General features: G+C 33.1%; 1 protein-coding gene across 4 annotated transcripts in view; it reads left to right on the top strand.

Annotated features, from left to right (window-relative positions):
• LOC114326144 (xylulose kinase) overlaps positions 1–15474 on the top strand; it is a 154871-nt gene that overhangs the window by 79740 nt on the left and 59657 nt on the right. For 2 of the 4 annotated variants that reach the window (XM_028274390.2, XM_028274392.2), the window contains one exon: positions 10494–10606. In XM_028274390.2, coding sequence (XP_028130191.1) covers positions 10494–10606 — 113 coding nt within the window. The remainder of the gene's footprint in view (positions 1–10493; positions 10607–15474) is intronic. The other 2 variants (XM_028274393.2, XM_050652460.1) reach the window with 1 other exon arrangement.

Genomic DNA, 15474 nt, shown 5'->3' with positions numbered 1-15474 from the left:
TCAATAAGCACTGGCGGATCCAGGAAGGGGTGATGGGGTGATTACCCCCCTCTCAAACCAAGTGATATTATATTTAAAGATTATAAAAATATTCATATATTTTTATAGAAATACTTATATTATTATATTATTATTTTTATAAAAATGGTGTACTTTTTATGCTTTAGCACAGTGACGGATCCAGCATCATTAAGAGGGAGATGCCAATTGGTTAAATTTCTATAAAAATAAATAAATATTAATAATATAAATAATTAATATAAATAAATAAATATTTTTATAGTCTTTAAATATAATATCACCTGGTTTGAGAGGGGGGTGATTGCCCCCATTACCCCTTCCTGGATCCTCCACTGCTTAGCGACCACTTAAGGGTGAATATTGTGCTATTAAGGTAGCATTAAGGCAATAAAATGCGTGTAGGTGGCGAAAATATGCAAAAATTGATTTTGGGCCACCACTGTGGCTTTGGGGGGCAAAGATTGTAAAATGTGCATAAGTCATAATTTGTAGGTTACACTGTGTTGTTTTATTTTACATAAGTACTTTATCAATAAAACGAACAGATGACGAGAAAAAAAAACAAAAACTGGAGCCCGCCAAAGCATATATAAGGTTTACGGCGCCACTGTGCCGTAACGGTTGCTTCTACGAAAAAAATGAATAGGACCTAATTTTTAAAGTAAATAGTGGTCTTTAACCTTGTATAAGTTTTGTTTAAAAAGAATGCATGGGTAATGAGAAAATCGTAAAAACATGCTCGCCAAGGGATAGGGGTAGTTTGTGCAGTATATTTTCAAGGATAGGAGTGGTTTCCGCAGGGATGTTGCAATAACCATATATATTTTTAAAAAGCACTATTGATGAAGCATATGCCCATATGGATCAAAAAGCAAAAAACCAAAAAAAAATTTTCAACCCCCCATTTTATTTATTTATTTTTGGCTACAGGGGTTACACTAGGAAATCGCTTTTGGTGTCCATGCATGGGTAATAATAACGTGCACAAAATTATATATAGAGCATATTAATAAAGGGCATTGTGTGTAAAGGATTCCAAGAAAATAACTTTATTTATAATTCTTCTTTTTTTGGGGTGGTTCCGGGGAAAAAATGGGGGTGCATTATACAAATTTGTAAATAGCACCAGTATATGGGTAATCGCTGAAAGTCTTTTTACTCTAGCATAGCCGGTTCAGATGGTATAAAAAGGGGTTTTTTAAAATGTAACACCCTGTAATTAAAAAAAGGGCAATTACCCTTAAGTGAAACCTATACCAAAAAATCAATCAATTATTTGTGAAAAATTGCGGCAGGATTTCTCCTTAATTTCCGTTACAGTTAGGGAAAAATATATATTTTTTAAAAACATCTTTTTTAAAAACTTGTCAACTTTGGGGCGCCACCCCCGCTAAACGGTGGATGATAGACAGATGCTGTCGGGAAATAAATCGTATAAAATATAGTCCTCTTAATATTTCTGTTAAAGAAATTTTTTGTAAAAGGTACAGGAAGGGCTACGTTCCGCAAAAACCACAAATTACCCCCTTCAAAGGGGTGAAAAGGGGGGTTCCCGGGCGAAATTTTTCAGAAAAAGTTAGTCTTATAATAATCACCCCTTGATATACCAGAAAAAAAATAAAACCGGACTTGTGTCCATTTTGCAAGGTTCAACCTTTGTTTCCTACACTAAATTCTGATTTTGCTTTTCGAAAATACAAACCCCTTCTTTTAAATATTTTACTATGTGCTCTGGCATAAATTTGTTTTTTTATTCTAATTTCCAGCTAAAATTTTACTTATAATATTATAGCTACATGTAGTCCTGTCGCCAGGGGGGGGGTACAACGGCCTCCTGTATTCAGATGGACTTACCCAAGTTTTTTTTATGTATTTTTACCCGTAGAACACGAATTTTTTGGGTAACAGTTGATCCGGATGTCGATAAGATTGCTATAAACAAAGAAGTTGAGGAATTACATAACAGCGATTTCTCGCAAAATAAATGTATTTTTTGGGCCATTCTAACCAAAAAGTGTTCCTACAAATTTTTTCGTAGGATGCATAGTTTTCGAGATAAACGCGGTGGAACTTTCAAAAAATCGAAAAATTGCAATTTTTGTACCCGAATAACTTTTGATTAAAAAATAAAATAGCAATTCTGCTTACCGCATTTGAAAGTTCAAGTCAAAGTATATCGGTTTTAGTTATTTGCATTGCTAAAAAGTTATTATTTTATTGTTAAACAAAAGTATAAACACCTAGTGCTGGAGTGATGTTTTCAATGAATTCTCATTTAAAATCGAACGAGTAGCTAGAGTAGGTACACTTCGCGTCAAAAAAAAACTGGTACAACTCTTATAAACGAAAATCGTGTTTTTCAAGTTGTGTAAGTTGATCTTGTCACAAGTGTCATTCTAATTTCTAGGGCAACGTTGCCAGTTCAACGAAAATATTATATCAAACTAGGTAAAAACGGGGCTGAGCGACAGACCGCATGTTTTAATATACTAATAAAAACTAAAACAATTGTAATTTTCCTTCATCTCAATTAAGTATCCATACATTGATTCGTGTTTTAGTATAATTTATGAAAATATTCCAGTTCAAAAATAATGATAGATAATAAATCTTGACATGACTTTAAATTATTATGTTTAATGTCAAATCGAGAAGTGTGATTGGTTTTTCGTAAATTATAGGACAAAACTGCATTAAGTTGTGTAGAATAAATAAAACACACTGGAAAAATAAAAAATTTAATTTGAAATTAATACAAAATGAATAACTTTTACAGTGAACAAATATGGAATTTAAATATATGTATTACAATTCGAAATATACATTTTAAACGTTATTTTTTTGTATTTAGATTTAGTGCAATTCCGTTACCTGTGATGGCAACAACGAAGTGATCCACGAACAATAATTGTCAGTCTGAACACAGGTTTACATTGGGAAAAAAAAGTGTACCACTTTTATATGACGCGAAGTGTACAAGTGCAAGCGAGGCTATTTCTACGTAGCATGCATGTAAACGCATGTATTAGGCACGGGAAACACTATGTGTTTATAGCTTTTTTTAGCAATAAACACATAAATTTTTAGCAATGTATATATTCGAAACCGATAGAATTTGACTTGAACTTTCAAATGCGGTAAGCAGAATTGCTATTTTATTTTTTAATCAAAAGTTATTCGGGTTCAAAAATTGCAATTTTTCGATTTTTTGAAAGTTCAACCGCGTTTATCTCGAAAACTATGCATCCTACGAAAAAACTTGTAGGAACATTTTTTGGTTAGAATGGCCCAAAAAATACAAAAACATGTTTTGTTTTGCGAGAAATCGCTGTTATGTAATTCCTCAACTTCTTTGTTTATAACAATCTTATCGACATCCGGATCAACTGTTACCCAAAAAATTCGTGTTCTACGGGCCAAAATACATAATAAAAACTTGGGTAAGTCCATCTGAATACAGGAGGCCGTTGTACCCCCCCTGGCGACAGGACTAATGATTTTTTAGCTAAATCAAGTAAAATCATAGTAAATGTTTTAATAGGTATATTTATTAGATATGAATTATTGTTCCTACTAGGTATAGCAACAATTTCAATAAGAGTAATATCATTCCATCATTTGAATAAAATATGTATGAGGGACGTTCAAAAAGTTTCTTTTTAACGGTGATCAAATGCATTTCAATTTTTGCATTATTTATAGGAAACATTTTTGTGGTCCATTGAAGGAATCTACAAGCAAAGATATTTCACAATTTTGGAAAACAACAAACGTTTGGTTAACGGAAAAGTAATTCATATCTAATTTAGGTCTTGGGCCCACACTTAAAAAATATTACCTCCCCACGACACTTTTTTATTTACTTATTCATGTCGAGTCGAACAACTTTTCTAATAGGGCGTTTCATCGACTCTCATTTGTTTCGAGCTGCTGTCATATGTTGTATAATCTGCGTATAATATTCATATTTGGTCATAAATTATACCACACATTCTGGGGTCAAAAATAGTACGACTGAACTCAACTTACCTTAGTACAAATGTGTTCATAAAAAAAAAGTTACAGCCCTTTGAAGTTACAAAATGAAAATAGATTTTTTTCAATATATCGAAAACTATTAGAGATTTTTTATTGAAAATGGACATGTATCATTCTTATGGCAGGAACATCTTAAAACAAAATTATAGTGAAATTTTTCCGCCCCATAAAAAAATATGGGGGTTTTGTTCCATTAAACCCCCCAAACTTTTGTGTACGTTCCAAGTAATTCATTATTGTAGTACCTTCAGTTAAACACAACGTTTTAAAAACTTTTTGCCTCTCAGTATTTTTTCGATAAGCCAGTTTTATAACCCCCCAAATGTTTTTGTACGTTCCAATTAAACTATTATTGTGGTACCAATATTTCAACACAGTGCTTTTAAAACTTTTTGCCTCTTAGTCTTTTTTTGATAAGTCACCTTTTATCGAGATGTGGCTTTTTTAAATATACCTGAAAATGTAAATTACAAATACATTTTCAGATTATTAACACGTCTCTATAATCGTACTTAACAATATACAAATATGTGGTGGATTCGATAAATATTCAAAATATTTCGATAAACACTGGCTTAACGAAAACGTCCTAAGAGGCAAAAATATTTTAAAAACAGTTGGACTAACTAACGCATTATTAAATGTCAATCTTGCTTTTGTTTTATTATAATAAATTAATTTATTTATAAGAAAAGAAAACTACATATTTTTCCAGTTGTCGACTTTTTTTAGATAAACTTACTACAAGTGTACCTTTTAACGTACACTTGTACATTTAAAAACGTACATTTAAACGTACAATGTAAACGTACATTTAAAAACACAAATATTATCATTTGAAAGCTGTATAGTTATTTAAACAATCTTTATTTAAAGAAATTAAAAAAAATTGTTATAATAAATAAATTATATTATTATAACAAAACAAAAGCAATTTTGACATTTAATAATACGTTAGTTGGATGGCTCTACTCGAGTTACTTGGGAAAAAAAAAAGAATGAAAAAAATTGCTCCATGGGAAGCCGAGAAAATGCATTTTTTTAACGTATACCGATTTTGAACTTTGAGATTACATTTTTTCCAATCTAATTTTTTATTTAAATTTTGCTATTTTTGGCAATTTTCACTCGTAATATCGATAGTTTTTATTATAATAATATATGTTATGAGTATTTTAAAGATATAAAAATTAGTGTGGAGAAAGAGGATAAAACTAAAAAGGTGATGGTTTGACAATTGTGATCCTATTGTTTATATCTTTGCCATAAATGCCGGTCAACTTTGACCGGTTGTATCTCAGGAACCACTCATCCCAATTAAACGTTTTTTCTTTTAAACGTAGCTTCCTGCAGCTTTTTTTCAATATGTTTTCATGATTTAATTTAATTTATTATTTCCCGAGATATTCTATGTGTTTATAAGCCAAAAAATTGTTTATAATTTTAAAATATTCCCGAGGCCGCTTAGGGCCGGTTGTTCGAACGCTAATCAAAAATGATCATTATCAAATATTTAATTACTGTCACAATAAATTGTCAATGTCAACTTTGATTGGGTTGCTAAAAACATAATTATTGCTTACAATTATGAAATTAGTTAATCAATTATGTTAATAATTGTTATGTTAATTGATTAACTAATCTCATAATTATAATCAATTATGCTTTCAGCAACCCAACCAAAGTTGACATTGACAGTTGTGAGAGTAATTCAATATTTGATAGTGATCATTGTTGATTAGCGTTCGAACAACCGGCCCTTAAATAGTCCAATTTTAATTCCGTAAAGTACATTAGTAAGGTGCAATATCTTTTTATGCAAAAATTAAAGTTATTCTTATGTATCATGATTATTGTGGTTATTATAGCGACCGTAAATTTTAAATTAACAATTCAATTGTTGCTAAACTGTTCATTCAATTTCGATCGGCTTCTGGAATCATAATAAGTACGAAAGGATATTTTATATTACTAAGTTATTTAATTATTGATGAACAATTACTTATCTAAAATCTTAGTAGAAAAATAAAAATTTTGTTGGAAAAACCCGCATTTACCGGGGAAAATTTTCGTCGAGGTAAATCGGGAAAACACGTCTCTATGTAGAATTTAATTACGCTGAATTTTTATTTGGGTGTTTTTGGTGTAAAGTTAAAATCTTTGGAGTTATAGAGCAAAAATTGAAAGAAACACGATCTTCGGGCGCCATTTTGTTTATAAAAAAACTAGCACATTATCTGCGGACTTTGCATACCTATATTATTAACAGTCATAAGATTCGATTCCAGCAATAAAATTGCTGGTAAATAACTTTTCCCAAAAACGGCCTATTCTCCGATAATCGGCCCAGACTATATTCATATATACAGATTATACAATTATGACAGCAGCTCGAAACAAACGAGAGTCGATGAAAAGCCCTACACGAAAAATTGTCCGGGAGTGGGGAGTTTCGTAAATATAGAGCTTTCTAAACTTTGATGACTCCATAATGCGCCCGCCATAATTAAGGGGGGGGGGGTGGTGCACGCATCATAAATATTTTTATCAGACAATGTGAGGGTATACATTAATAATGATTTTTTTTGTAGGATTGTTTGATAAAAGTTCTTACAATTTACTGGTAATATTGTCCGACACTTTTTAAGGGTATCTACTGCAGTTGTCGGACGCACCAAAGTTTAAATAAAAACCTATATATTTACGAAACGCCCTCATCCCGAAATTTTCCGTATTAGGAAAGTTGTCCGATTCGACATGAATAAAAGAGTATAATATGAGAGAAGAAACCTAGACCTTAGTATGGCCAAGAGAAGACAAGATCGAAAAAGACTAGTGCCGCGTAGAGGACGATTGACTGCACAACACCGTGTAAGCCCCCTCCTTCTTCCGGATTTGGCTCTCCCTATGTAGGGTATTATTTTCCCCAGCGCGGTCGCACTATTCACAGCCCTCCGGACCACTTCTCGTACTTGCCTACTCCTTCTACCGTTCAGAATGATGGCTTCGATGCATCCTTTTCGTCACGTCGATGATCGTACCCTTCTCCGCCATAATCCTTCCCTTGAACAGATACTCCGCCATACCATATTCATCAGGTAAATAGGACATTATTTCTCCTCCATTGCCTTCATTAGCTCGTTCCACTGCAGGGTATTGAATGCATTTGTAACATAGAACAACAGCAGCTGTTCATTCCCTCTGTTGTCTCGGGGATAATCCTCCTGATATCTCAAACATGTAATCGATGCTTCCTAGTAGCATCCTTTTATACAGCTTACTGATTCACGGAAGGAGGCAGATGGGGTGATACTTTTCTCCAACTTTGGGGAGAAGTCCTTGATGTCCTCTAAGATTCAGAAAAGGTATGTGATTCCAACAGTGCGTTCATGTGCTCCAACAATCATGCAGGATCCGCCCGTCCCAGACCCTTCACCATCTCCGGTGGTATATGATTCAGTCCGAGGACCTCTAAGCTCCCTCGTTCCTCCATACTACATGCCACCTGCCGACCTGCCGGCTGAGAAGAGAACACGCTAGCACTTTACAACGCTCGAACTCTCCTGAACCATGTCATTAGGTGGTACAGGAGATAAAGATTTATACCAAATTCAAACAAAACCTAACTAAAACTCTTAAATCAAAAAAGCTTAGTGGTTACCACACTCACCAAGGAAATAATTATTAAGTTTCTCTAATAGGTATAATCTCAATACATTTTCCTCTAAGCCATGTTTCTTTAGCTTGTCTTTAGCTAAACTCATTACTTTGGTCTCCTAAAATTAGTTTACGAATACAAATGACAATTTACAAGTGAGTTGTAGAACCAATTTTGACGTACAGATCTGAATGGTGACAAATGACGATGAAAGAGAAGAAAAAACTGAAAGTGGTAGAAACGGACTATCTAAGAAAAGCGTGTCCAGACTTGATCACATTCCAAATGAAGAAATAAAAACAATAACAGGAAGGATACAATAGAATCCTTTTAACAGAAGAACTCTTTTTATGGTACGAGAATGTAATGCGAATGGAAGACGAACGATGGCCATAACAGGCCTTAAACTATGTTCCATGTAATAAAAGAAGACGAGAAAGACCAGATGTAGAGTCGAGAAGGAATCAGAGGTATAATGAGAGAGTCAGAGAGAGCCATAAATAAGGAGGAAGGGACCGACCCAAAAAGGTGGCTATCCTGTAGATTTTATATTTTTCTTCTTCTTCTTCTTCCTCTTTATAAGCAATTCTGCTTGTTCATTGGCGGATTGATACCTCTATGGAAGGTTGTCACTATATCGTTTGTGCGGTCGGCCGATACTTCTTCTACACCGATTGGTGATTTATCTCTTGCTATTTTGACCACACGTGTCTCCCCCATCCTGGTTATGTGGTTGTTCCATTCTCTTTTTCTATTTAGTGTCCATTAGTGTCTTCTGATATCTTCATTCCTCTTTCGATCTTTCAGTATATTTCCTGTAATTCTTCTCAGTACTCTCATCTCTGCCGTTTCCAGTAGTCTTTGTGTTGTGGCTGTATCGGGTCTTGTTTCTGATGCATATGTCATTATTGGTCTTACACTGGCTTTATAAAGTCTTGACTTCATCTCAGTGTTAATATACTGGTTTCGCCATATAGTGTTGTTAAGGCATCCTGCCAGTCTATTTGCTCTTTGTATCTGATTTCTCACTTCTTTGTCCAGGTCTCCGTAACTTGACAATGTAATTCCAAGGTATTTTATTTCCATTACGTGTTCAATACTGATACCATCAATTTCTATTTTACATCTTATTGGTTCTTTACTGATTACTATTGTTTTGGTTTTCTGAGATGAAATTGTCATATTGAATTCTTTTGCTTTTATGTTAAATCTGTGGACTAATCTTTGCACACTGTCGTCATCTTGAGCTATCAATATTGCGTCATCTGCGTAGCAGAGTATTTTTACTTCTTTGTTTCCCATTCTATATCCTCGTCCTTTGTTGACGTTTTTGATGATTTCATCCATGATTAAATTGAAGAGCATAGGACTCAATGAGTCTGCCTGTCTTATTCCGCTGCCTATATCTATAGGTTCTGTAACTTGTCCATCTATTCTGACATCCATTTTGTTGTTTTGGTAGATGTTTTCAATAGTTTTTATGATATCTAGAGGGACTTCTCTATTATACAGAAGATGGATTACATCTTTGAGTCTTATTCTGTCAAATGCTTTCTTCAAGTCAATCAGACATATAAATATTGCATCTGTACACGATCTTCCAGTACGAAAACCCTGTTGTTCATCTGCTAAACTTATCCTCTGATTCATTAGGTCTTGTAAAATTTTAGTTGTAAGTTTTAGGGTAGTATTTAACAAGTTGATACCTCTGTAGTTTTCTGGCTGCTTTTTATCTCCTTTTTTGAATAGTAGAATTAGTTTGCTCGTTCTCCATTCTTCCGGTAATTTAGTGTGTTTATGATTTTGTTAATTAATGTTGTTAATTGTTCTGTCATTGCTGCTCCACAATATTTCAGTAATTCGTTTGGTATTCCATCCTTACTTGCAGCTTTTTTGTTCTTCAGCTTTTCGAGCGTTTTTCGTACTTCCTGTGTACTTATATTAACATCTTCATTTGTGGTAACTTCTGGTGTTTCCGGTTCTACCATCATTTGTTCTTCCTCTGCATAGAGCTTTTTAGATAGTCAATCCATGTATCCTTTTCTATGTGTTTTGGTTCTATTAGTTCCTTTACCTCCGTTCTTTAACTTCTTATAAAGCGCCATATTTCCTTTTGGAGACCATAAAAATCATGTTCCATTTCTTTAGAAAAACGTTTCCAGTGATCATTTTTTTTTTCATATTATAGTTATTTATGATATAAGTGTTAAAAGTACATGTTTAAGGCACACATGTGAAAGTTTGCAGAATGAGCGAAGCGAGTTCTGCAATGCACATGAGTGCCTTAAAAATGTACTTTTTAACACGCATATCATAAAATATTTTTTCTACAAACGTAATTACAGGACAATATCTACAAAAACTTTTACTTGAACATTCCATTTTTATATTTTTTGACATTACATCAAAATTGCCTATACGGTCAATACGAACTGCAGTGCCATAAAAATTTTAAAGCACTAGTGCCTTAAAGTAGCATTTTTAACGCTCGTATGGAGTGCTAAAAATTACATTTTTAACACGGTTGTAGAAAAATAATTTTTCATATTAATATAAATAATCTAATAGGTTGTGGACTGGGTGATGTAAAAAAATAAACTTGAAAAATAATAAAGACTGAGAAGATTACTAACATAAATCATCGTATTACAAACTATAAAAGTATGAAAATGAATTCGTTATCTCATTAAGTGAAGGTGATATCTTTAAACACTTTGAATTGCTATCAATTAACCGGTAGAAGTTCTTAACGCATTATGTTATGGTGTTGTTTCAGGCAGATATGAGCTAGAACCTCGGGAAAGATTTTATTCGGATAAGATACGCATTCGCAAAATGGGCGATCAAGGAGATAATCTTTACCTTGGTTTGGATCTTAGCACACAACAGGTAAGTACAAACATAATAAGTTCTTTTGGGTTATACTCCACGTTGTGTAAAATTCTACTCATGTTTCTCTCAATACCGCGGTAAATTTGAAATTGATCGGTTTAAAAATCTAAAGACGTCTAAACTAAGTTATTGTTAAAATGTTAAAATATAACAGTTAATTGGTTTACTTCTATATTTATTAATTAGTTACAATACAGTGCGTCCATAAAGTAACGCATAAATTCGTTATTTCGTAAACCGGCGACTTTAAGGAAAAATCCCGAAACAGGTCGATTTTTATTTTTAAATTACGATTTTTTGGCACATATATCATACTAGTAACGTCATCCATCTGGGCGTGATGACGTAATCGATTATTTTTTTAAATGAGAATAGGGGTCATGTGATAGCTCATTTGAAAGGGTATAATTCTCTATCCAATAATATAAACGTTAACATAATTATTTATACAGGGTGTTCAAAAAAATTTTTTAAATTAAAATAAGTGAGACAAAAAGAAGAATACTATGTAATTTATTTAATTCAAAATACATTTTACTACTGTCAGTAAACAGAGAAAAATTTTATTTGACAAATAAACATTGATTTTCGCTTAAACGAAATGTTCAAACTGCCAAGAGACAGGTGGGTGGCAGCTTTAACATTGAATTTAAGCGAAAAACAATATTTATTTGTCAAATAAACATTTTTTCCCTGTTTTCTTACAACAGTAAAACGTATTTTGAATTAAATAAATTACATACATTCTTCTTTTTGTCTCAATTATTTTAATTGAAAAAATGTTTTTTGAACACCTTGTATAAATAATTATGTTAATGTTTACATTAGTGAATAGAGAATTGAATACCCTTTCAAATGAGCTATCACATGACCCCTATTCTCATTTAAAAAAATCATCGATTACGTCATCACGCCCAGGTGCATGACGTCACTAGTATGATATTTATGCCAAAAAATCGAAATTTAAAAACAAAAATTGACCTGTTTCGGGATTTTTCCTTAATGTCGCCGGTTTACGAAATAATGAATTTATGCGTTACTTTATGGACGCACTGTATATGGAATAATAGCGGCCAAAAAATAAAAAAAAACTAGTTAATAAGCGCATCATTAAAAATATTGGCAATAGTACTATTTATATCTTTATTTTATTTTTAAAAATAAAACGATAAAACTTTTCTTGTTAAAATGTTTATACAGTAGGACCTCAATAAATCGAAAACTTTCAAAACTCTTCTTTTCGAGCAGCAAAACCTCAATTAAGTACTCGAAATCTCAAATCTCTAAAAGTAGAAGTCGAAATAATCAGTGAGTCATTTTGGTACATATTTTCTTTCTATAATGCAAAAAATTAAATTGGACATATTATTAGTGTGACCAACTAGCCCGAAAAATCCGGGACATGGCCCGAATTACGAGGTCGTGTCCCGGCGTCCCGGACAGTGCTTCCGGGCCATCCGAATTTTCAACGTTTTGGCAAAATTCTCTTGAAATTTTGAATACGTTATTTTTTTAAGAATTGTTGACATCAAATTGAATTCTTCTCATTTTTACGTAAATTCAATCAGTCGACAAATAATATGATAGTACGAAGTAATCAACATAAAAATGTTCAGAAACTGTTTTCTTGTTGTATGTTTGACAATTATATTTTTGATGGGATTAAGCCACTATCGGTTGTAATGATAATTACATTTTTATATTAACCTAAAGACCGCTTTACAGCTTGCAAGAAAACTTGCTGCAATTTCTTGCATGCAAGACTTTCATGCAAGTCTATTGCATGGTCTTTTACAGCTTGCAACCCGGCTTGCATGCAATTTGAAAGTTTTACCCTTAACCTAACTTATAAACTTGTGTTTTTTTTATTACTTTATTGCTGTTTATTTAGGTAACTTGGTAAATTTCGAAATGCCAAGACTATCAAAAATAACCAATTATAAAAGAAAAAAGCCGGTAGCAGCAACTTTAAGTATTATTATTGCTGCAGCCAGCCTTTTAGTCACTAATTTAGAACGCCGAGATCGGAGATGGCGAGTAAGGTCTTAGATGAACAAGAAGAGGGGTAATAATGTATCTCCAACAAAAGAATTTATCCAAGTAGATGATGAAAATGACTAATTTTCTAGGAATGAATGTACATTTTAATAAACCCTTGGGAAAAATTGAACAATTACAAAGAAATCTAATTTCGAAATACTATTTCTGCGAAACACAAATTAATTATTATCCTAAGGTACTTAGCTAGAGGAGAGAGAGCTTCCGTAACTTAATATACAATTTACAATAATTATAGAATCTCAGAAAGTGCCATTTCATTATTCATTCATTTCCATCCTTGATATATTTCACAAACAGAAAACAGCTGATCGGCATGTATTCGTGAATCCGTGTCGTCAATGACATTTGCTATTGTGGAAAAATCAAATTCTCCTAGACTTGCATGAAAACTTGCAGAAAAAATGGCACCAAACCGATTATCGCGCAATTGCAAGAAGTTGCATGCAATAATCAACTGACGACATACTGCGCATGTCTTTAGGCAACTTTCTTGCGTCTTGCAGGTAGAATTGCAAGCTGTAAAGCGCGCTTAAGGTTATATTTGCAAGGAAATCCAACATCAGTTGATTTTCTAATTTTTCGTTTTTGAGAACGATTTTCGGATTGGAAGTCGAAACGTCAAAAACTAACAAAAATATAATTATCATTACAACCAATTGTGGCTAATCCGCATAATCCCATCAAAATATTATTGTCAACATAAAAATGTTAAATAATCAATTAAAAGATGATATTAAACTTGTGTTTAAAAAATGGCCCGATTTTGATTCAAATGTCCCGGATTTTAGGAATTTTTTTCACCTTGTCCCGAATTCGATTGACTTTGGTCACACTACATAATATTATGTATCTCGAATATATACACACCCAAACTTATAGGGAATCAATTTCAATATATTTATTTCAAAATAATATTTATTTTTTTTGAAAAAACTTGTTATTGATGCTAAGAATAAAGGTTTTTATTAAAAATAAACAAATCGATAAGACAATCAGATATTATAGGTAATAGTACGGTATAGGTTATTTTATTGAGTTGCAAATTTAACGAAAATAAATAAACTAACTTTTGCGTCCAAAAACGAAAATATGACTCATGTAGGGTTATAGAACTTACAACGGGAAAAGATTATTGGTCTTGTATAGCAAGTAATGTTCTCAGAGGGACATAGCTGCAGAGCTAGGCGTAACACAGGGCGTTCTATCCAAAACCTATGCTAGGTAACAGGAACTTGGAAAGCTCAAAAACAAAGCAAGGAAAAGTCGCCAAAAAGTAACAGCGGCTCGCCACGATCGTTTAATTGGTTATCTAGGCAGCACAAGATTGATCGCCTAAATTGGTGTCTTCACCACCAAAACTGGAACATTGGGAATTGCCAAAATGTGCTATTTTCAGTCCAAATTCTATTACAATTAGTCCAAATTCTAAAGACAAAAAACATAGATAAAAGGGACTTACGAATAATAACAAACCTTTACTGGAATCAAAGAGCACAAATTGTAATAGATAACAAACCCAGTCCAGAAATTGAAATCAGGAGAGGAGTTCGGCAGGGATGTATTATGTCTCCATAACTCTTTAATGCATATAGTGAAGCCATTTTTGAAGAAGCATTGCTATCTCAAAGTGAAGGAATAATAATTAACGGAAGGTCTATTAACAACATAAGATATGCAGATGACACCGTGATTATGGCAAGCTCTACTGAACAACTCCAACTACTACTAAACAAAACAAACAATTTCTGTGAAGAATATGGACTAAAAATGAATATAACAAAGACCAAATACATGATAATAACTAAGAAAACAAGCATACAAACAAGCATACATTTGGGAAATGTACCGATAGAAAGGGTTGATAAATACAAATACCTGGATTTCAGAGAAAAATGATCAAACAACAGAAGGACCAGAATAGAAATAGCAAGAAATGCGTTTGTAAAAATGAAAACAGTTCTCTGCAATAAAGACCTTAGCTTATAACTGAGAGTAAGAGCTTTGAGATGCTACGTGTTCTCGATACTACAATATGGACTTGAAAGCTGAACATTAACGCAAGAACACATACATAAGCTACAGTCATTTGAAATGTGGTGTTACAGAAGGATGCTTAGAATAGCATGGACACAGAAGAAAACGAACACGGAAGTATTGCGAGAAATGGGTAAAGAATGCGAAATAATAAACACAATAAAAATAAGAAAGTTACAATATCTGGGACACGTAATGAGGGGACCGCGATATGAAATGCTAAGACTGATAATACAGGGAAAGATAAGAGGCGGAAGGAGTATAGGAAGAAGGAGAGTGTCATGGTTAAAGAATTTAAGGGACTGGTTTAGATGCAGTTCTATAGAACTATTTAGAGCAGCGGTGGATAGAGTAAAGATAGTGATGATGATATCCAACCTCCGATTAGGAGACGGCACTTGAAGAAGAAGAAGAAGGAGCTATTTTCAGAAAGAGCCAGAATTTGTGTAAAATCAGATGATCCACGAAATCGTGTACTTGGAGGTCGAGGAAGACAAGCAAAAACGAAAACTGTCAGATCTGTTCACAAATATAAAAGGGGAAGTGTAATGTTCTGGAGAGGAATTGTGATCCGTAAAAAAACTCCTTTAATTTTCATCCAATCAACTTTAACTGCTCACAGGTATGTTGATGACCTGTAGTTAGGCTCTGGAGAGGCCCAACAGGAAAAAATTTAATTTTTATGCATGGTAATGGACCTCCATATACCATTAGATTGACTAGAGATATCATTGAAGCAGAAGATATCCCTTGTTTGGAGTGGCCTGCTT

Source organism: Diabrotica virgifera, chromosome 5 (assembly GCF_917563875.1).
Source record: "Diabrotica virgifera virgifera chromosome 5, PGI_DIABVI_V3a".
Taxonomy (NCBI): Eukaryota; Metazoa; Arthropoda; class Insecta; order Coleoptera; family Chrysomelidae; genus Diabrotica; species Diabrotica virgifera.
Note: the sequence above shows the minus strand (reverse complement) of the source record. Positions and strands in the feature narration are given on the sequence as shown.